Genomic DNA, 21,934 nt, shown 5'->3' on the forward strand with positions numbered 1-21,934 from the left:
CCTGCAGACAGTTGCTACATATACAGGAAGAAAGACAGCAGACATTGTCTGAAACTCATCACGCCAGCTCAACAGGGCGAACTGTTCCCTCTATTTCTGCAGGACGAGTTCGTGATGATAATTCGACTGGGGGCGGTGATGTCTTGCTCAGCTCTATGGTCTCAAAGGCGTGATCCCCTGAGAGTTCCTGCTTGTTATCGTAGCCATGTTGGTGGATGTCTCTCTCTCCGGCAGCAATCTGCGAGATTCTTGCTTCTCTTTTTTGCTTCCTTTTGCGCAGGCATACGAACAGCCCGCCACCGACGAGAGCAAGAGCTACAACAAAGACGCCAACAGCTGTCCCGGCGATCGCTCCTGTTGACAGGCCAGAGGCTTCTGTTTTGTCGTCTTGAATCGGAACGCGCACCTCGAGCGGAAAGACGGGGTGATGAACTTCAATTGGACCTTGGTTCGGGAGATCTGTCAGAGGCACCTTCGTCCACGACGTCGTAATGGTACGATCGCTCTTTCCCGTCGTCACGATGGGATAGAACCAGATGTCGGTCGGCGTACTGACGACGCTATAGCAGTCGCGAGTCACACTGTCACCTTCAGGTTGCGTGTAACAGTCCCAACCGGGCGGACAACACCACTTTTGAATGTATCGCTGTGAGTTAGTTAAATCCAACGTGGTGAGACATGCCGACGTCCAATCGCTGATACAAGCTGTTCCTGGGTAAGCCAAAGTGACCAGGTCGCCTAAGTGTCAATGGCGCGTCAGCAGCTGTACGAAGTAAAGGAGCATTACTTGGCTTTCTCACTGAAGTCCTTGAAGGGTTTGTAGATATCAGTGTATGACTTTGGGAAGCATTGTGTCGGGAACCACGTTCTTGTTTCCTCCACGAATTGAAGCCCCCAGCAAACATTCCGTGGCACCACTTCGTTTGCTCTCTCTTCGCACCGGATTCCCTTGGGCACGATAGAGCAGACACTGTCTGTGGCAGAAAAGGGCGTCGTCTGGGGAGCCAACTCATAGACCTTCGATCCTTTTTGGCCGTTAACGTACCAATGTGTCGTTGTCACAGTGGTGTAGACTTGCGTTGAGCTCGCCATGACCTCGTGTCGTGTCTTTGAGATCGTTGAATAAATTGTCGATGGCTCGAACAGCAACTCAGGGCTGGAAAAAAGCAAAACAATAGGCAGGGATGGTTTGAGGTGATTACTGGGGAAAGACCATGATTTAAACGACTAACATCCTCACGTACAATGCCTTAAAAAGGCCTGTGCTGATCGTTCTACAAATGTAACACCTGGGGATACCTTGTATGCAAAAGTTTTCGCATGCTATGACCAGTCTTACTTGGCCAAGGACGTCGTTCTCTAGTCGCATATGCTGTGTACTATTGTAGCTTACTGGACGACTACACTCTTGAATCAATCGTTCGACGGCAGTAAGACGCGGTTCCACGAGCGGCCCAAGACGAGACTTTTGGAAAAGGTCTAGAATCTGACGGCTTCAGCTTTGAATCGACAAGTGCGCGTTGAACGGCAAAGATATTTTCAAGCAGCCAACTAAAAGCTAAAAGTAAACTCAAGCTCCTCGACGGAAGAAGTCCTTCAACGGATCAGGCGGCGCCGGGTCCTTCATCAAACTCTTCTGAAATTCTGTCCTCAACCACATCATCGGCTGCAAGACCCACGTGTTGAAAGCCAAGATGTCCGTCTCTTCCTTCGGGTCCCTGACGGTCTTGAACAAGTACGGCGACTCGAGATGGCCCGAGGACTGGTTGACCTTGGGCTCCCACACCAAATGCAGCTTCCAGTCCTTCCATTTGACGGCCCGCAGCTCCTCCTTGATGTAGAAGAGGAACCCCTCCCTCTCGGACTTGACCGTGCTCGGCTGCTTGAAGAACGTCGACTGACCGATGCCGTCGATTGGCCGGTCCTTTGGCAACTTGGACCCAGTCATGGCCAGTACCGTCGTGAAGATGTCCGTGACGTGGACGATCTCGTTGGACGTCACACCCTCCGGGACCTGGCCAGGCCAGCGAATGATGAACGGCACGCGCAGGCTTCCCTCCATGGCCGTGTGGTATGTCCCGGACCAAGGGCCGGCGGTGCCCCGGTACGGCTCTCTGAACTCGGGCCCGTTGTCCGAGGCGAATATGAAGATGGTGTTGTCCCTGACCCCCAAGGAATCGACATGATCCAACAGCTCGCCGACGCGGTAGTCCATCTCGGCCATCGAGTCCGCAAAGTCACCCTGCCCCGTCTTCCCAGAGAAGTCTTTGTGAGGCAGAGTCGGGAAGTGAAGGTGGACGAGCGGGTGGTAGAGAAAGAAGGGGTTCTCCGCCTCCACCTGCCGTGTAAGCCAGTCCTTTGATCGCTCGACCAACATCTCGTCAATCAGCCGTCGAGCCTCGAGGTCGTAGATGCGAAAAATTTCCGAATCCTGTCCAGCTACACCCTTCATGATGTACGGAAGCTCCGCGACCTCGGGCGTGTACCCGATGGCCGAGGTGAACTGCGTCTCGTCCGTGGTCCTCGGGATCCCGAACCACTCGTCGAAGCCGCGATCAGACGGGTACCGCCCGGGGACGTCGCCCAGATGCCACTTCCCATGGTGTGCGGTGGCGTAGTGGTTGTCCTTGAGGCACTCGGCGAGCGTCTTCTCCCACGGGGTGAGACCTTGCGGGAAGCCGGCCGGGACCGACTGTCGGCATCCCGTCCGGATGGGGTGGCGCCCCGTCATCAACGCGGACCGCGTGGACACGCAGTCGCTTTCGACGTTGAAGTTGTGCAGGAGGAGACCCTCTGTGGCGAGCTTATCGATCCGGGGGGTCGCGGCGCCCCGGAGAGCGCCTCCGCCGTAGCATCCCAGCTCTCCCCAGCCCAGATTATCGGCTAGAGCCAGGACGATATTTGGCCGATTTGGGTCACGAGACATCTTTTGAGCGCAAGAAGAGTAGTACAGTATCAGTGAGACTGTTTGAGTTTGATCTCCTGCCTCGACTGGGCTAGGTTCATCAATGAAGTTATATGCATGATGGGCAACCGGCGTTCGCCTGATTGCCGTTGTCGCTGACCTCCGATCATATAACCGGACGGAGATGACCTCCGTTACGATGCTCAATCATGAGACCAACAATTTGATAGTGACTAACAAAAAATTTGCGTTCATATTTTGCTGCTGTTTCGCTTTTGATCAATGTGGGATTGAACCAGGACGCAGTCCAGCTCCAGGAGAATGTTATCGCGCAACAACAACATGAGCGAATGCGGGTGTTGATTTGTTGACACCGTGCACTTGTATGATGCTAACACGAGCTAACCTCCTCTTCCCTCTCCAAAGGATATGCAATATTTATGAATGATGAAACAATGCATCATTGATCCACTGATGACTTGCTTTGGCTTCGGTCTCAAGTAGCATCTGCGTCTATTCGGCCAACTTACGTTGAGGAAGTTTCGAGTCCACCCACTAGGGGTTTTCACAGTAGGGGAAAAAGCAGTAAAAGCACCTCGGTCAGTGTTCGGCCAACTTACAAGGTCCACCAGACGCGGAACTGAGCGAAATGATTGAGTCAAGAACGAAACATTGCCATCGATCCATCATTTCCGAGAAATTCCCGTGAATTGAGCGCCTCCGGCAGCATCATCTGGATTCAAGACCGTTTCGATGTGAAATCGGCGACGGCCTTTGGTTGCACTCATGGACGGCAGGCACGGGACAGGGAAACGAGAGCACTGGAACTTGTGTGTATTGGTCTTGTAACCTATCTTTCTACTTGAACATAGCTGTGTGCGCAGCACCTTGGGCTACCTCACAGCAATTGCGTTGGGTCTTTTCAAGACAATCGGGGTTCATGCCAAAAGACAAAACGAAAGGAGAAAGTGTGTACCTCACCATCAAATTTCCGACCTCATAGACAAAGCTCAGTGAAAATCTTCGGGCGAGGGCAGAAGAGTGGTGATTCCAATTGGAAAAGTCTCTCCTACCGGGTTACTCTTCGCCAGTCGTATACCTCGAAAACCATGGATCTTGTTGGTTAACGCGGAGATATCCTAGCGTACATGCACACGAATTTTTACGACGGACCTACCATTCAGAGGCATTCCGATTTCATGTAAGGGAACGAGTATCCTCTTCACCAGCAGTGCTGTGGTCATGTTAGCAGGTCACAACTTGTGTGTAGCAATGAGGGGAGTATGGCCCCAAGACAGCATCGCCCCAGCAGGGGCGGGCGATGGTGGCTTCGGGAGAACCTCCCATGGAGCACTTCACGGAAGACGTGGAAGTGGCCATTGAGAAAGAGTATTTCTCATTTGATTTTCTAGAAACTTTTTTGCTTTTTAGCCTTGAGATTCCCTCATGTCCTTTCCCATTCCAGGCAATGCCATTGCCAAAACGCGTTCAAGGTGTTGCGTCGTAATCGCAAAACGCCGTCGATGGATATCGTAGTATGTCATTCCCGCCGCCGTGCTTTTGAGTAATACCGCTTTGTGTTGTCCCTTGAATTGCCGCTGATCGTTGGGTGAATCCTAGCCAGAGACAGAACTTTTTCAAACCCTGCTCAGGTTGGGATGGTCGTCATCATTGACATTGGAGAACATTTACGCGGAGGCGGTGGACTTGACGCGGAGCTCGCGGCCGACCTTGATGCGCTCAAGGATGGACTCACGGTCCTTGTCGAGCTTGAGCTTGGTGATGACGACGTTGGAGGGGTGGATGCCCAGAGGGACGGACTGGCCGGAGGCCTTGTCGCGGACGACGCGCTCGACGTGGACGACGTACTTGAGGCGGTAGACGGAGGTGATCTTGCCCTCACGGCCCTTGTTGGTGCCGCGGACGATGGTGACCTCGTCGTCCTTGCGGATGGGGATGCTGCGGACCTTTGGGGGGGGTCAGTGTCTGTCGGTTGGGAGGCCATCGCGGCGGGTTGACGTACGTTGTACTTCTCACGGAGCTCCTTGGAGAGGGGAGCGCTCATGATGAAGCGACGGGTGCTGGAGGGGGCACCGAAGTGGGCAGCGCGCGACTTGCGGCGGCTGGAGTGAACCACTTTGCGAGAAAGTCAGCATTTTTGTCAATTGATCGCAAGAGTAGCAGCGGAACGTACTCTTGTTAACCTTGGTCATTTTGGCTGGGCGTTAGTAGGAACGTCGTTGGGCGGGAATGAGTTCTTGATGGTTGTCGAAGAGCGGAATGTCCAAAAATGAATCAAAAAAAAAGTTTCGACAGGTCGATTTTGCACGCCCACACGAAATTTGGCTGCAGGCTGACACGTGACCAAAAACTGCCCTAGGTGGTCCACGTGATGGTTCCCGAACGGTGGTCCAAGCTTTCTGTACCTGCTCAAACCTTCGAAGACCAGCTGCATCGGCGATAAGATAACGAATCTGAGCTCAGATGTCGCCAGTATATTTCCAATGGGACGAGTCCAGACAATGAGATCATGCGCTCATTCCTTTCCTAGAGTGAGCTTTTCACGGACCACCTGGACCACCTGGATACAATCTTGCATTGCCATTCAAGCTTCAGTACTCTCGATTGCCTGTGCAACGTTCACAGGCTTGCGGTGTTCTTGACCATTGCCGGAATGATATCCTACAGTTGTCCACCTACATGTCGCTTACTTCATGTCCTCAGATGCTTGTAGCCTGTAAACGCCTGTCAAAATGCCCCTCCTTCTGAAATGCTATGGCTTCTTAGTATGACACGGGCGTAGAAGCCCAAACTTTTTGTACAGTGGTGTTTCGGTGGATGGTGTTGGAGTGGCGATATCCCGCAGTGCGGATTCGTTCAGATCATAGGTTACTTCTGCTCAATCGGCACAGGTGCCTTGAACCTGCCATTGTCGTCGTACTTGGCCTCTGTTCAGTTCATTAGCGACAATTCAGCACTATGCGAACTAACAAAACGTACTGAAGAATGTATAATTCAACGTCACAGTCTCGATACCGCGCATGTTGACATCGTTCACGATATCCGGGTCCAGGTAGAAAAACACGGGCATGTCGACCGTCTCGCCCGCATTCAACCGCTGCTCTTCAAAACAAAAGCATTGGATCTTGCTAAAGTACGGCGCCACCTGCCCAGGAGTCACGCTGTAAGTCGCCACGCCGATGATGTCCGTGTCGGAGGTGTTCGTCGCCGTGTAAAACGCCAGCGCCGTCTCGCCGGGGAGCACGCGCACCTCTCTCTGCTGCGGCGTGAACTTCCAAGGAAGCACGTCGGAGACGGAGGAGCTGAATGTGACGCGGATGCGGTTGGCCGAGGTCACGGGGACCAGGCGCGAGGCGAGGCCGTCTTCGCTGTAGTCGACATCGGGGCCGTGGGCACGGATGGGTTGGCCACCCCAGCCTGTTGTTTGGCAGATCTAGAACAGGAGAGTCAGCTTTGCTGATGCTTATCTGCAGGCAGAAAAGGGAATGCGCACCATCTTGTAAAGAGGGACGGAGCCGTATGACAATGCGACTGTACCAAGAATGACGCTGAGGGTGTAGTACCTGCGTACTCTCTTAGCAACCTGTTCGAGGCCCAATTGAATATATATGTGTTTTCCTACGCTGTCGTAGCGTTCTTCCGTCTATAATGCGCATGCACCTGCTCCATGGACGGAGCGCCGCCGAAGCTAGGACCGGTTTGCTGCCTCGGCGAAGGTGTGGTTGATGCGGCGCGGCGGGCGGCGGGAGAGGAGAGGTTTCGAGGCGAAGGGCGGGCGTGTTGGCAAAAGAAGCAGCTCCATCTCTGTGCCGATTGGCGCCATGGGAGGCGCGGTAAGGCGTTCATGATCGCGGGGGTTTGCGCGGTTTGAGGATGGAGGGTTTGGGTATCATACCATTCGGGAAAGCGAGGTGAGGTGGGTTGAGCTTCTGCAGCGCCGGCAGACGCCGAAGTTACCGGGACGGGTGGGGTTTGTTCCGCACCACCGGGCTTTGACTTCAGCGGTTTTTAGGGGTCCTTGCGCTGAGGGGCTGAGTGGACATCCCACTGTAGGTCCCTGGGGCATGTGCTTGACTTACTGGACGACTACTGACTTGCATGCATCGACACAACACTTGCATATCTGCGTGGTATCGACCTTGCTTTGGGTGATGGGAATTTTATAGGTAGGTATCTATTTACGGTGGGTTGCCAGCCTGTAAGCTGCCTCATGCAGCCTTCCCGTTCTTGACGGCCCTTTTCAGGCGGTTTGCACGCGGAGTAACGACCCTCATCGCTGCGCCAATGGCTCTCTCCAACACTCTCACAACAAACACCTGAATTATGAGAATGATGAGTCTCACAAACAAATCAGCGAGTCCCAATGAGGGCTTCCTCCCTCGGCTGTACGTGGAATCGACAAACTGGAACGGCAGCTTCGCGTAGAGGTGATCCTGTGCAATGTGCAGACCGCTGCTGAAGCCGTCTTCGTGAAAGCCATACTTCGTCCACGCTCCGGCATAACTGATTCCACGCTTGTTCTGAATGCGTGGCAGGAGCTTCTGTGCGCGAACGGCCTCCGGGGTGTAGAGGGGGTGGCGGTAAGTGAAAGAGCCCTGGATCGTGTCCGGGTTCGGCTGGTGCAGAGGGTTCATCGTGACGAGGACATCGCCGAAGGTCTCGCGGGGGATATGCTGCAGAATGTTCATGTTGTACGTCAAGGAGACCTGGTCGATATTCTGCTTCCCAGTTGAGGGTGATGAGAGAGTGAGGTAGTTCCAGCTCGACCAGGCCTTCTCTGAGGCTGGCATGTGCGAGAGGTCGGAGTGCAGCACGACTGAGTTCTCTGACGTCTTGAACGCAGACAGAATCTCCTTCTCCTCTGGGGTTGCGGATGACCCAATTATCCTGAGGGCCTGGTCTCCATGAGTTGCCAAGATGACATGGTCGTATACATCGGATTTTCCGTTGTGGGTGTGGACTCGTACTCTGCCGTCCTCCTCACTCGTAACCTGGGTGACCTGGGTGTTGAGGAAGAGATGGTTTGAAGGGAATCCGTGCATCACGGCGTCGATGTATGACTTTCCACACTTCTTGAGGGTGAGCCATTGCGGCCTGGTCGAAATGGTTGACAGGAGATGGTGATTCCACCTGCTCTGATGTCAGCATCAATAATTGCCCACCAGCGGGAAACACTTACATGAAACGAACGAGGGTGACAGCCGGGAAGTCAAGTGTGCACTTGTCCGGGCTCGTGCTCCACACAGCAGCGGTCATGGGAATAAGGTAGTCGTCCCTGAAGGCGTCCGAGTAGCCTTCCCTATCGAGGTATTCGCCAATCGTCTCCTCCCGCTTTGCTCCCTTGCTGTACCCGTTCATTGCGGCGGCATCATTCTCATCATCGGCCATCAACAAGTCCAGGGCAAACTGATTGAAGCGGATAATGTCGAAGATCATCCTCCACATGCGCAGCGAAAAGATGTTCTTGCGCTGGGAAAAGAGGGCGTCCAAGCTCGTGCCGGCCCATTCGAATAAGCCGTGATCTCGCGTTACACCGAACGTCATCTCCGTCGGGACCGTATCCACCTTGACCCTCTTCAGGAAGTTGATGAAGTTTGCTGTTCACCGTGTGAGTAGAAACCCTCATCTAGCCAGTATGGCGAACTCACGGTACGTCGCCGCGTTGAGGACGATGAATCCTGTGTCGACCCTCGTCTCGTACTTTCCATTCTTCCAAGTTACAGTATTCGTGTGTCCGCCGAGCCTCGACGCGGCCTCATACATGTAGACATCATGATAACTTCGATTCAACGCCCAGAGAGCAGCAATGCCGGCACATCCACTGCCGACGACGGCGACCTTTTTCCTAAGCTTCGGGTCAATGGGGGAGCCCACAGAACCCACGGATTCCAACGACGGAGGTCGACGGGGCATTATTGAAGCAGTAGACATCACTGAGACACCTGCAAACGGTACGAACAATGCAGAGCCTGAAATTTGGCCAAGCCACGTCTCGTAGGTGCAGGTTGAAAAGAGATTATGCGATGTTACAGTAACATAAGGTGTATAAAAGGCAAGAGCGGGCAGAAGAAAGAGACCGGAATCGAGGAGGTCGGTAAGCTTCGCAGCTTGCGCAGCTCTCAGCCCGAAATGTCTTGGAATGGCGGGGTCCAAGGTGCAAGCCACGGGCGTCGATTTGGGGAGGAAGAACAATGGGATGGACGGGTTTCGCACATGCCAACCCCGCGCCACCGCTCATCCCAAACTTGGGTTTTTGGAGAAGAACAAAGTCTCGAGAGTCTCTGGGAGTCTGAGGAGTCTGAGGAGGCGAATGTGGTGGGCATGGTTGCACACACCGCACACACCGGGCTGTGGACCAATGCACCTAGTGTTGCAACTTGCGCAGGTGACGGACGGGTTCGGGGGGGAGGGGAGTGCGGCAGCGGTGGTAACATGCAGATACTTGGTGGACGAGCATGTGGGAAAGCGTTTGTACGGGAAAAGGATGAAAATCCACTGGCAGGAAGACGTGCAGATAGACAGGGAACAACAGAACGAACAACTTACAGCGGCTGACCTGGCGCCATTCCCGCTCCGTTTCGTGGGTTTCCGGTATGGATCCGATATGGGTATCCCTCAGAGGACTGGACAGTAGAGCGATCGACACGTGGCTACCAACAAGCTGCAACGGGTGCGTCCTCCGATGTTTTTTAAGATAAGTTTTGACAGCGACGAGGGAGAAGGGTACGAGGAGGAGGAGAGACGGTATACAGATGTGTGTCGGGAAAGGGAGCGTTCGGTTCGGCCGCGGATCACGATGCGATGAAACGAAACTCTGCTGCCGGAGCTCCCAGGCGCAATGACGCTTGCATTAACAATCCCTGCAACCTGCGCGCCTGATCTTTAGAAGTCCCCAGCGCTCCCCAGCCCCTCCTTGTCGCGACCTTCTTTTCGACTGTTCACGATCCCGACGCCACAAGGTGGCTGGCCGATTTTCTTGACCACACACTTGACGAACGAAGACTAATGGAGGCTGACATGTGGAACAACGTTTGATAGTGCATCTGCTTTATTTGATTTCTGACGAGTCCGCGCGACAGCTGAACACCTAATGGGTGAGACGTCATGCATGTCGCAGCCCAATAATCGCCTCAGGGGCGGTGACTATCGCCAGCGTCTGCAGCCTCGCATTTTCCAAGCTATTGCATCACGAGACCCCTGACCTTTGGCATCTGTTCCTCAAAAGAGAAAATTCGAAAGGTGACTTTCAGAATGAGCAGGAGCGAGCGGTCCGTCGAGGCAATGGTGACAGCAAATTGGGACGCGTCATACTCCGTCAAGAATGAACCAAAAACACACGCGACACACAACTGGACCTCGAGCTTCTTCTTCGCAACCAGAGCAAGCCCCAGACAGCAATGAAAAAGAGGAAAAAGACACGCCTGTCAGACGTCCATCGACACCCACCCTGACCGTGCGCCCAAGGGCAAGACCACAGTCAGGGACGAGATCATCACCGCCTTCTATACAGCCCAAGCCTCAAGGGCAAGAGCCGCCCTCCAGAACGGAGAGTGCGAAAGCAACCAGAGTTCTTCACTCTAGGGTGTCGAGGATATCATTCATCAACCAGGGTGGGATCTGTGGCTCCTGTAGGGAACCAAGAATAGGTCGAATACTATAGAAATGATTCTCTGAAGTATTGTCGACATAAGGAAAAAAGAAGAAAGAAGAGTCTAAGATTCGCGGCGAGAGGTCGCCGTTTTATAGATCTCTGGCGGACGGCCAAGACGCACGGGCCAGAATGGATTTTTCTGTGGGGGTTTCTGCCTGCGGTGGGCGACGACGGCGCAAATTTTTGAAAAGAGGCAGGTGACCGCCTTGATATTGCCGCTTTTTCGGCTCGACATGTTGTTGATGGCAGAACTTGTCTTTGCAAACCACGAAAAGTGAGGGCGAGAGTCGATCCAAAGTGGTCTTTGTGGGCGAAGGCAGGTTCCAACCATTCGACTGCAGTTAGGCAGATGTATTGTGTTGCGAACGAGGTTCTGTGTCGTGGCGCATGACAGATGATCGATGCGCCTGGTAAGCGCGCAGAAAGCGTCTGCTGAAAATCCCGTCACTTCCAACGCCTCTACCATCAGAAATTTCTCCATATGCCTCCAGTCCTCTCGGTGCCTGGTTGGCCTACATGGACGATAGTGGATAACTTTCACATGAAAATTTCAAGAAGTAGTCGGTCTGCCTACACTGTAACTCACGAGACGGACACGCAATATTGAGTCCCTGTCTTCAGACGTGGCATTGCGTCGGACATCAGGCAGATAGATATTCTCACACCCGGCATATGTACTTGAGCTTGACTTTCAGAAAATCTTTATGCCGAGACATCAACTTCATGTTGTGATTCTTGGCAATAGGTTCATCGTCTGAACGGGAAGGTTTCCATATTGCGGTTGCCTGGTGCTTGGGATCTGCACCAGCTGAATATCCACTGACATAGGTCACTGCGGGAACTTCAGGCCAAGAGTGAGCCGTACGCGGCAGTGTCTCTATCGTAGCAGCGTTCATGTCGCTGGCTTACGAGACACAAATCATTTGGAGACTTCAAATAATTGTCTACGATGGAAAAAAATGTCGAGCACTCAACGGGATCGGAAAACGTGAGATCGAGTTCCCAATTCTTAAAAGCGACGTGACGAAGCATCCCCCCGAAAGGAGACACCCACCATCCTTCTGCCCGGCTTAAGTTCAACTCGACGTCCGTCAGGCACCGAAATGCCAGTCGACGCAGAGCCGGTTTTCCTCGAACCGGGGGTATAATCAACTTGAAGAAAAAAAGAAGAGAAAGGGAAAACTTCGTTTGCGCCGCCAAACTGCCGTTAAATGCCTGCAGCGGACGGGGCCAGCAGCCGGTGCACGGTCCAGACTGGTCACGTGTTTCTGGCGTCTCTTCTCCAGGCACCGGCCGGGCACTAGCCACTGTGGACCTGAGCGCCTCGTTGGACCCCATTGGAGCACCAGCCACTCGGGAGCATGATGTCGCCAAGGCCAGTCCAGACTTACGCATGCTACTTGCGACCGACGACCTTCCAACAACGCAATCGCTCGCCCCCCATCCCACCCTTTGATCGCATCCGGCCGTTCCAGCGCTCCTACAACACCAACGTTCCCGACAACCCTTTCTGTTTATGCAATTCAACTTCCGACGAAACGACATCCGCATTCGCCGTTAGACTACACGCAGAAGTCCATAAAGGAGGCGCTCCGCTCTCCATCCCGGGTACCCGCCGTCTCCTGATCGCCGTCGAGGGCGAACACCATCTCTCCCGCTTGCTTGGCCGAGCCCTCTGATCATCCTCGAAACCGCCGACTTCGACGCAGCACTCGCCCAAGATGTCCAACCCTCTCGAGACCGAGCCCGGCTCTGAGCGCTTCAGCGACTACGAAGCCGAGCTCAAGCTCGTCCAGGCCGACCTGGTCCAGAAGCTTGACCAGATCCCCGAGCTCTCGGGCGAGCCGCGCAAAGCAGCTCTCAGCTCCGCAGAGCGCGCCCTCGAGGAGGCAGATGAACTTGTAATTGCGAGCCCCATAACCCTAAGCAAGTCGGTTCAGAGGGTGCTAACAGTGACATATCACAGCTCGCCCAGATGCGCCTCGAAAAGGCAAACATCCCCACGACCCTCCGCTCCAAGATCAACGCCCGCTTCCGCAACCACGAATCCGACATCGACTCCCAAAAGCGCAAGCTCCGCTCCCTTGCCGACGACCGCGCCGCCCTCTTCGGCGCTCGCTATACCGACAACCCATCAGGCTCCGGCCAAGACGTTCAGCTCGAGCAGCGCCAGCAGCTGCTCAACGGCACCGACCGTCTCGACCGCTCCACTCAGCGCCTCAAGGCCTCCCAGGCTCTGGCTAACGAGACGGAGTCCATCGGCGCCAGCACCCTTGCTGATCTGCACCGCCAGCGCGAAACCATCCAGCACACCCATGACCGCCTCCTTGAGAGCGAGGGATACGTGGACCGCAGTGTCAAGACACTGCGGGGGATGGCCCGTAGGTAAATATCGTCCTTTTCCCCATCTACTGGAGTTGAATGATCGCGAAATACTAACGCCGGTACGCTGTAGGATGGCTACCAATCGGGTGATTACCATCTCCATCATCACGATCCTCGTTCTCCTTATTGTCGCCGTTATTTTCAGCAAGTTCAGGTGAAGCAGCAGCATCGGCAGCAGCAGTCACCCACTGGGTTCGGAGTTTTGGGTTGTACGTTTATCATCACGATGTACCTTTGGTTTCTCGGGAGCTTCGTGGGGTTGTTGTATTATGTGTCCCCCCGCGAGTTTTATGCAAAGAGAATGGGCTTCAATGCATGTTATATAACGATGTGAAAAGATGAAGCCCCTGGTCTGGGTTTTAAGCCGGCCGTAAGTCGCAACAGGGACGTCTTTCTCTCAATCTCTATCTCTCTCTCTTTTATTCTAATCAAACCGTGCTACGACCAAACACAAACTTGCAAGTCATGCATAAAATAGATGGGATCACGAGTCGTTCGTTTGTAAATACCAATTTCGTTCTTCTTTTTCTCTACCTGCCGTTAAGACGCCACGTGAAAGACCCTTTTCGAAAAAGAGGGATCGCTTTTTACCTCATTTAGACGGGTATAATCAGACTGTACATCCCAAAGAAAAAACACACACACATATACCAGACGTATCCACTACCTTCGGCCACCACCTCTGCCGCGGCCCTTGTTCACACCACCACCAGACATCGGGCCCCGTCTCCTCTCCTCACCAAGCCCCTTGCGTCCGGCGGCGATACCGCCTCTGCCCCCGCGTCCGCCGCGCGCACCACCGCCACGGCCACCACGGCCGCCACGGAAAGGCCTGCCGCCGGCGCCGCCTCTGTTCCTGTCGACCTGCGCCTTGACCGCAGCCGCGTCGCCCTCGTCCATGTCCTCCATGTCCTCGTCGTCCTGGCCGCGCTTGTTGCTGAACTTGAGCTTGCCGCCGCGGCCCTTGCGGGCGACATCCTTGCCCTTGAGCGCCGCGACGTAGGCGTTGACGCCGGAGCCTTCGCCGGCGCCGCCGTCGACCTCCATCTCGTCGTCGCTGTCCTTGCCGAGGATGAGCTTGCCGTCGAGGTCCGTCTTCGCCTTGGACCGTGCCGGCTTGCGCATCTTGACGGGCTTGGTCGAGGAGATGTTGGCGAGAGCGTTGCGGTCGAGCAGGTCGAGCGGCTCGTCCTCGTCCTCGACGATGTACGTGTTTCCGCCCTTGCGGTTGCCGCGCTTGGCCTTGAAAGCGGCGGCCCCCTCGCCGTCGTCGGAATCATCGTCATCAGAGCCGTCCGAGTCGCTGCTGTAGAGGGCCTGGTCGAGCTCGTTGTCGAACTTGCGGCCGTGGCGGGCGTCGCCGTCTTCGTCGCTCTCCTCGCCGGCCTGGCGGGCGGCCTCCTTCTTCTTCTTGCTGCGCTCCTTGGTCTTGCGGATGTTGTTGATGAGCTTGCGGTCGGACTCGGGGCAGTTCTGGTTGACGAGCTCGTAGCCGAACTTGCGGACCATGCGCTCGAGGATATGGCGGACCTTGCTCTTGAAGTGGCCCTTGTGCTCGTGGCCCCAGATGATGAGATTAGGGATCAGGCTCGATAGGCGGGGGATGACGAGCTCCGAGGGCAGGCTGACGACGCAGATCTTGACGAAGCCCAGGACGCTCTTGACGATCTCGCGGTTGTTGGAGGTCAGGAAGAGGTCCATTGTTTGCACGAGGTCGGCGAGGGTGTTTGTGCTGAAGGAACGCCGGAACTCGTAGAGAACGCGGCTGAGGGCCGTGATGGAGGCGGAGATCATGTGCGGCGTGCTGCCGACGAGACCGGCGCTGACCATGGTGAGGAACTCCTCGATGTTGGCCTTGCCGGCGGGTGCGTCGGCGGGCATGTGCGGGACCTTGGAGTTGTCAATGGTGGCGTTGTTGGCGGCCTCCATGCGCTGGCCCATCTGGACGAGAAGGTCATAGGCTGCTTCTCTGGCGCGCTCGTTGTTCTCCTTGCAGCAGATGACGACCTCGCTAAGGATTGCGGGGATGAAGTGAAGAGAGTTGTCGGGGATGAAGGCGAGGAGAGATGAGAGGGCGCCCAGACGCTCACGGCGAGCTGGAGCGGAGACCTTCTCAGCACTGTTGAGGAACATTTGTTGCAGCTCGTCGGTGCGCTCTTGGAGGGCGAGCTTGCCAGTCTCGGACTCGGCCAGACGAGGAACCAGCTTGTAGGCCTTCTTCTGCAATTGCGGCTCGTTCTCTTTGAAAATGATGACGGCGGCGATCTCGAAAAGAGCGGAGAAGCTTTCACGGGGCAGGTAGACCGAGATGGTGATGATCAGATCCATAAGCGTGTTGCTTGTTGACGGCATTTGTTCCGAGGACTTCTGCTGCTGCTTGGGCTTCTCTTGCTCGGCAGTCTGCTGCAGTTCCGCTGCGAGCATTTTGCTGACGCGATCGAAGGTCTCAACAAGCTCCTTCTCGGGAGTGACGCTCAGGAAAGCGTTGATAGTAAGTAGGATAGGTCCCCTTGACTGGGGCAGGGTCTGCGTGTAGACGTTGAAGAGGACAGCCAGCATATTGGCCGCAAACCCGCCCAAGTGCTCCAGGTTCTTCTTCGCTATGGCCCTGGAGACTCGGCTCTGAAGGACGAGGTCTTCCTCAGCGTCCTCAATAGAGGCGATGGCCTGGTTCGACTCAACAAGGATTTTGAGCGCACGGCAAACCTCCAGGCGCAGCTCAACCTGCTTGTATAAAATGTTCGCCAGAAGCTCGGCAAAACCCTGGTCAAATGCCTCAGTCAGGTCGAGGGGAAGGTCGCAGTATCCCGGCAGAGTCGCCCAAATTTGTTGCACGAGAGTCTCGAAGATCTTGACCTCCATCGTCTTTTCCGCCTTACCATGGTCCAGGACCCTTTGGAACATGAGCTCACTCAGAGGAACCATCTCGCGGCGGAAGTGAGCAAGGTTGGTGTTACTGACGTAGTCGCGGAGGATGGGGAACATCCACGCACGACCCTGCTGGCCCTTCACAGGCTTGGCCAGGTTCAAGGGAAGGATAGAGAGCACCGCCTCAGGGCCCATGGCGCGGATGGCCTTTCCAATGACCTCATCGGCCTCCTTTTTGCCCTGGAAAGAATCGCTACCACGAAGATCGCCAACGGCCTTGGTGATGTTGAGCATCATGGGGTGAGCGCGCCACCTCAGGGAATCAAACATGGCTCCAAACACATTGAAGCTCTCCATCCAAGCCTGCTGATACTTTACGCTAAGAAGGGTCTCTGCAATCTTGGCAATCTTGTCCAGAGTCTTCTCGTCGTAGATGGATGGTTCGAGGATGACTTGCTTAGGAACGCAGTTTGCAAGAAACGAGACTAGGCACTCAGACGCAGAGACACGGATGTTGTGGGCGGAAGACTCCAGGTACTGGGCGACCATGGAGAAGATCTCGGGCAAGTTCTGAAACACATCCTCGGGCTCAAGCTGCGCAGAAACGTCGTAGCCCCTTGAAAGAATTGCGAGCCATGGCGGAATAAGCTGGGTGTCGTTTGCAGCAGGGCGCAATTCGGAAATGATCTCCATAAGTCGGGGGAGCTTGGCCGAAGCAACCTCATCGGCCATTCCCTCGAAAATCATCTCAAAGATCTCAAAAGAGGCCATAGTCATGTACTCGTTGCCTGATCTGGAAATACCCAGGAGCAGCTCGCACAGAGACTCAATCTTCTTGCTGGGCCAACCACCACTGGAGGACGCGACGGTCTTGATGAGCTGGAGGGCGTGGATCAGAGCAGGATCGTGCGCTGACTCGGCTCCATTCTTCTGCTTCCTGGCCTGCGCAGCCTTGGTGGCCAGATCTTCTAGGTTCGCAAGAGCGGTGTGCGCGCACATGTCGGCGGCCGGGTGATCTAGCGAAGGACTCGGAGGCGGGTTCGTCAGAACCTTGCGTAGGGCCTCTTGCGCCCTCTTTCGGATCTTCGGGCGATGGTCGAGGGCAAGGTTCAGCAGACCAGCAACGGCTCTTCGGGGGCCGATTTGGGTGATGCCCAGCTCCCAGGCGGCGGAGTCCTGCGCGAGCAGCAGAGACTCCAGGCAGCCGATGGAGGACCTGAGAAGTAGGGCTTCGGCATCTTCGAGGAGGAGGACGGGGGCGAGGGAAGTGAGGATCTGGGTGAACTTCGCTCGGAGGATTGGTTGGGGCGCAAACGGAGTAACGGTATCGAGCAGGTAGACAACGGAGGTCGTTGTTTCGGAGGCAACGTTGCCGCTCTCGACTGCTTGTGTGAGCAGGGCCAAAAGGGCGGCGAAGTAGCCGGTCGGTGTAGGCTCAGTTTTCTGCTCCTTCAATGTCGTGTCGACCGCCTCGAGGACTACTGCGGTCTTGACGTCGGTCAGTGACATAACCTCAAGAAAATAATGACCCGAGCAAACCATACCCTCTTCTGGCTCTGGAGGCCGGGGGACCGGATCTTGTCCAGCTTCTCGGCAAGAGTTGGAGTCGACATTGTGCTTGTCGTGTTCCAATCCGTCGGGACCAACTGTGGAAGACGATGGGACCGATGCTTCCAAGAGCGATTCCCACCCAAATTTTTTTCCCAGGCGCAAAAAAAAAATCCTTATCGTAGCACACCCCGCCCCTCGCTTATCGCAAATGTATACAGTGCATTTCGTCGTATATCGGGCAAATTCCCTACCTTCGCACTGTCCCATCAACCGGCTTGCGCTCGAGCAACATCGTAATCACAATTGATGGACGGGTTCATTCACCATTCCTGAATACCAAGCAAAGTTGGCTTTTGGCCTCTGACACTCTACGAACAAGGCATTCTTGACCGTGTAGTATATCAATTCTCTATTGCATCTGTTTTTGTCCTTCTGCCATTCGTTTTGATCGTATTCATACCATTATTCGTCATTACACCCCTGAATACTTGAAATCATGCCTTGATCTGGGCTTCTGAACGCACTTCATAATCATACATTGGATAGCAATTTCTCGCAACGTTCGATGTGATGCGCTTACTTGATTTGCTGTGCGCGACGGTCAGTGTCTTTCTCGATGTGGTCTATCCACAAACAACTTACAATGGAACGATGAGGAGGCTGGTTCTCGGGCCGACCATCGGCTGAGATAGCCAGGCGGCTAAGCGCCGCATGAAGATTGTCATTGTCATTTGCCTTAGCAGGAGACAAGCGGACAGGCTGTCCTGCGGCCTTGGCAATGGCAGGAGAAAGTGAAGCGGCAGCGTGGCCGATGGAGTATTGCGGAAGGTAACCCTGGGCATTCTCTGACGTGACGGCGCCGGGAAGAGCGGCCGCAGTGGCAGTCACTCGCTCAGACCAGGCGCGAACGCTTCAATGTGTCAGCGATAATCTCGACGAAGATAGACGGAGGTGATAGAAGACAGAGAGACGACAGAAGGCACAGGAAAGGCCAAATGAAGTGGTGATGAGAGACAATGACAGCTGACTTACCAAGAGTTGAAGTACGCCCGTTCTGACTCCGTCTCGCCAATCTGGTCAGACGAGCCGGAACTCTCCTTCGACTCGACACCTTGGCTGTTGAAGTAAGCTACCGGGCGAAGCTTGTTGCCACTGCGAGGCTTCATGGGAGAAGTCACATTATCCGACTTTGTAGCTCGCTTCTGGTCGCGCTCGCGGGCCGACACGGTTCTGGTCTTCAACACATTGCGGTATGGCTCCAGAGGCGCGAACGGATCCAGGTCAGTAGCGGCAGGCAGCGAGAAACCGTAGTCCTTCTCGGGTCTTCCCGTGGGCAGCTTCTCGACGACATTTCCTTCGGGCCGGGGCTGCTTCTCGGGAGAGACTGGGTAGAAGTCCTTGCCATCGAACTTGGGGAACTTCTTGCGCAGGTGCACGGGGGCATCGGTCCAAAAGAGGTGTTTGGCCATCTCCTCGTCTTGCGTAAGAGAGCGATGGTAGATGTAGTCGCGAAGATCAGGGCTAGGGTCCAGTCCGAAAGGCACCTCCCCAACAAGATAGGGCAGTCCCAGGCCCGCGTTATCACGGGCGAAATTGGAGAACGCGTCGTCGGCTGGCGTAGGGGGCATGGAAAGATAGCGGCTCTCCTCCAAATTGGCGGGAATGGGGCCGTGGTACCTACCACCGTTGAAGGCATCCTTGGGCTTGTCTTGAACTGTCTTTCGCTGGATCGATACGCTAGGCTCACGGATACTCTCAGCCTGCGGCTGGAAGACGGGAGCCAGAGCCGCAGAGGGCAGCAGAGAAGGCTTGAAAGAGGTGTCGACAGTTAGCTTGACCTTCTCCCTCTTGCGAGGCTTCGGCTTGTCATCGCCGTCGCTCTTGGTCTTGGCGTCGGCGCTGTCCTCAGTCTTGTCCGCCGAGTATTCACGACCCAAGTTGTTGCCGGCCTCGCGAGCCAGCTCCCCCTTGAGCTTGAGCTCGAAGTGCTGAATATCCCCCCGAAGCTGGCGTGCGTACTCCTCCATGTGTCGCTCATCGATTTGGTGACGATTGTATGCCAGCTGTGCCTCAGCTTTCTTGAGACTGGTGCGGAGGCCTGCGAGCTGGTTCTTTGTGATGATACTAGGTCGAATGCTCGAGAGGTACTGGTCAGAAGCGGCGTCACCAGAGGTGGGGGTCGGGGTGGGAGCGGTCTGGGGAATGCCGGCCGTCATGGGCGTAGGGGGAGGCTGCTGCTGATAGACAGGGCCAAGAGGACCCATGATTGGGCCAGGGAACGGCATGCCCATAGGCATCATGGGGTGAGGAGGGAAGAACCATTGGCCGCCAAACGGAGGTGTCATGAGGTAGCCGGGGTGCATAGGCATCGGCATCGCCGGCATACCAGGCTGCATGGGAGCCATCATCGGGTGACCAGGAAGGAATGGCATATTGGGGGCTTGAGCCTGACCGAAAGGCAACTGACCATTGTTCTCTGTAAGTCTCTCCTTGCTGCCCTTGCCAGTGGGCGATGAGTGGGAGGGATCAAGAGTGTTGGGTACAATTCTTCCGCCAGCAGTCACGCGGACATGCGTAGGAGATCGTACGGCCTCGTAGAACTGCTCGAAACCTTTCCGCTTCTGGTCAGGCAGGGTCGGTCGCTGTGATACTGGCTCGGGGGCCAGAATCTCGGGCTCGGCATCTTGTCCGTCGAGTTGGCGGCTGCCCTGACCATCGAGCTGGTTGGCATCAGCAGCGGCGACAGTGGCGACAAAGGCTTGCTCGGGGAGTTGAGGAGGAGCCTGTGTCTTGACAATGGGTACAGTCTCCGATTCCGTAGAAGACGACTTGCGGGCCTCGGCATTGGCTGCTCTGGACAAGGAAGGCAGGCCTCTTCTGTAGCGAACTCTGTGGTTCATGATGTGGGCTGCAAACTTCGGTCAGTTTGCATAACAGCAACAAATGACAGCGGTAGGTACGCACAGAGGACTTGGCTGTCTTTGGTTGTTTCGAACAACGCTTTCTCCATGGACAGCTCCCGCTTGGATCCCTTTAAGGCCAGGAGCTGGTCGACGGTGTACTTTCGGGAAGCCATCGGTATCTCCGGACGACAGAGGACGAAGATGGGTGAAGCCGAGCTACGGCAACAAGGACGATGGTGACAACGACGGGCGTTACAGTGAGCGAAATTGGTTGATCTGCCAGGTAAGCTTATGAGAATGATGCGGCAAGACGGATGAGCAAGATAAGAAACAAGGTAGAGCGCCGTCCAGGTAACTAGCGAAATGTAACGATGGATGACGACGAGGGCAGCTTGGAATGGAAATTGACAGAGGCAAAGAAGATGCCAGCGACAACAGGAATCGAATAGACTTACCAAGGTCGACGGAGCAATGGTCTCTTTTCGGCAAGCTGCCGCGTTCCAAAATTGAGGTGAAGCAAAGTGAGGCCGACAGTGAGGGTCGAGGTGGGTGGTGTTGGGAGAAGAATGGGGGTGGGTGAGGGTGAGGAGAAGAAGTACGCGAGGAGATTTGGGGACTTGAAGATCAATCAGACGGGTGAGAGGGCAGCAAGTCCTCTCCAGAAGCGAAGGTGCGGGTGAGAAAGGAAGAACGAGGTGGGAAGGTGTGATGCCAGGCTGAGAGTGAAGAATTTTCAACGCAAATCCTTAAGGGCAAGAGGAACGAGAACCTAGCCAACAGGGCAAGCACAGCCGCATTATTGGTGGTCTTTCTTGCTACTGTTTGGACAAGTGAAGGAAGGAGTGAATTGTGCCTACTTGGCGCGCCGGTCTGGAAGGAGGGTGAAGGGAGTCAGCTGGACCAGCTTAATAGTGAAGTTATGGACTTGCTGTGACTGACTTTTTCTATTAATTGCACCTAAGATGACACCGGGCTGGATGCTGCAAACGCTTTCACTAAATAGCACCCAGCCTTCTGGCACAGAAACAACAGATGAAATGAGACATTCTGTGATCCAATACGACAACGTCAACTGGCACCAATTGCACGAAGGTCTTTCAAAGGCGTAGACCTCTGCAGCACTATAGCTTGTGAGGGTTGGGGACAACGATCTTTGCAGCACTCCTTTGTGTCGTCGATGAATATTCTTTCTAGACTGCTCAAGACTGATTTAGTTGTTGGGAAGCTAACACACACACTATTCACTAGCATACGATTACCCAAAGTGATGAGCAGTCTCAACAAGACATCAAGAGATCCAGTCAACTGGAAAAGCTGTTGAAGCAACTGCCTCTTCAGATGCACGGAAGAAAGGCATGGGAAGCTTTGGGTCCCAGACCTGGAGTCAATGGGAAGGAAGAACCACGAAGTCAATATAAGGTGTTGCCCACTAATTCAGATCGACAAACACGGAAGACAAGGAAGGTGGTGGCCAAGGCGACGACGTTGCGTTGGCTAAGGGAAGGCACGGGAAATTTGCAGTGCTTGCCATTATGTGCCTTAGGTAGATGGATCGATAAGCGAGAAAACATGAGCTGCCATTAGAAATACCCCTTCCGCTTCTGCCAACGCATCTTGCCATAGCTGCCCCATCCATTCGCTACCTTACCT

At 54.9% G+C, this 21,934-nt stretch overlaps 8 protein-coding genes across 8 annotated transcripts; 1 reads left to right on the forward strand and 7 right to left on the reverse strand.

Moving 5' to 3' along the window:
- Positions 1 to 58: 58 nt before the first annotated feature.
- CGCA056_v002775 (uncharacterized protein) lies at positions 59 to 1,092 on the reverse strand (the record flags this gene model as incomplete). The annotated part of the gene is made up of 2 exons (XM_037318032.1): positions 59 to 738; positions 801 to 1,092. 2 exons carry the CDS (start codon positions 1,090 to 1,092, stop codon positions 59 to 61), a joined length of 972 nt encoding a protein of 323 aa, XP_037182803.1.
- Positions 1,093 to 1,570: 478 nt separating this feature from the next.
- Positions 1,571 to 2,926, reverse strand: GALNS (N-acetylgalactosamine-6-sulfatase; the record flags this gene model as incomplete). The annotated part of the gene is made up of 1 exon (XM_037318033.1): positions 1,571 to 2,926. The coding sequence occupies one exon, from the start codon at positions 2,924 to 2,926 to the stop codon at positions 1,571 to 1,573; it is 1,356 nt and encodes a 451-aa protein (XP_037182802.1).
- Positions 2,927 to 4,593: 1,667 nt separating this feature from the next.
- CGCA056_v002777 (60S ribosomal protein) lies at positions 4,594 to 5,118 on the reverse strand (the record flags this gene model as incomplete). Its single annotated transcript, XM_037318034.1, has 3 exons — positions 4,594 to 4,872; positions 4,929 to 5,041; positions 5,100 to 5,118. The coding sequence occupies 3 exons, from the start codon at positions 5,116 to 5,118 to the stop codon at positions 4,594 to 4,596; spliced, it is 411 nt and encodes a 136-aa protein (XP_037182801.1).
- Positions 5,119 to 5,794: 676 nt separating this feature from the next.
- Positions 5,795 to 6,772, reverse strand: CGCA056_v002778 (Cytochrome c oxidase assembly protein COX11; the record flags this gene model as incomplete). The annotated part of the gene is made up of 4 exons (XM_037318035.1): positions 5,795 to 5,853; positions 5,906 to 6,359; positions 6,420 to 6,489; positions 6,549 to 6,772. The coding sequence occupies 4 exons, from the start codon at positions 6,770 to 6,772 to the stop codon at positions 5,795 to 5,797; spliced, it is 807 nt and encodes a 268-aa protein (XP_037182810.1).
- A 362-nt stretch (positions 6,773 to 7,134) lies between these two features.
- Positions 7,135 to 8,839, reverse strand: CGCA056_v002779 (uncharacterized protein; the record flags this gene model as incomplete). Its single annotated transcript, XM_037318036.1, has 3 exons — positions 7,135 to 8,056; positions 8,106 to 8,523; positions 8,575 to 8,839. The coding sequence occupies 3 exons, from the start codon at positions 8,837 to 8,839 to the stop codon at positions 7,135 to 7,137; spliced, it is 1,605 nt and encodes a 534-aa protein (XP_037182809.1).
- A 3,459-nt stretch (positions 8,840 to 12,298) lies between these two features.
- On the forward strand, positions 12,299 to 13,120 carry vti1 (Vesicle transport v-SNARE protein vti1; the record flags this gene model as incomplete). The annotated part of the gene is made up of 3 exons (XM_037318037.1): positions 12,299 to 12,478; positions 12,544 to 12,962; positions 13,033 to 13,120. The coding sequence occupies 3 exons, from the start codon at positions 12,299 to 12,301 to the stop codon at positions 13,118 to 13,120; spliced, it is 687 nt and encodes a 228-aa protein (XP_037183743.1).
- Positions 13,121 to 13,625: 505 nt separating this feature from the next.
- Positions 13,626 to 17,443, reverse strand: RRP12 (Ribosomal RNA-processing protein 12; the record flags this gene model as incomplete). The annotated part of the gene is made up of 2 exons (XM_037318038.1): positions 13,626 to 17,318; positions 17,375 to 17,443. The coding sequence occupies 2 exons, from the start codon at positions 17,441 to 17,443 to the stop codon at positions 13,626 to 13,628; spliced, it is 3,762 nt and encodes a 1,253-aa protein (XP_037183744.1).
- A 514-nt stretch (positions 17,444 to 17,957) lies between these two features.
- CGCA056_v002782 (uncharacterized protein) lies at positions 17,958 to 20,457 on the reverse strand (the record flags this gene model as incomplete). Its single annotated transcript, XM_037318039.1, has 4 exons — positions 17,958 to 17,969; positions 18,024 to 18,291; positions 18,414 to 20,289; positions 20,346 to 20,457. 4 exons carry the CDS (start codon positions 20,455 to 20,457, stop codon positions 17,958 to 17,960), a joined length of 2,268 nt encoding a protein of 755 aa, XP_037183741.1.
- Positions 20,458 to 21,934: the final 1,477 nt, after the last annotated feature.

Source organism: Colletotrichum aenigma (assembly GCF_013390185.1).
Source record: "Colletotrichum aenigma strain Cg56 chromosome Unknown KSG_Cg56_contig02, whole genome shotgun sequence".
Lineage (NCBI taxonomy): Eukaryota > Fungi > Ascomycota > Sordariomycetes > Glomerellales > Glomerellaceae > Colletotrichum > Colletotrichum aenigma.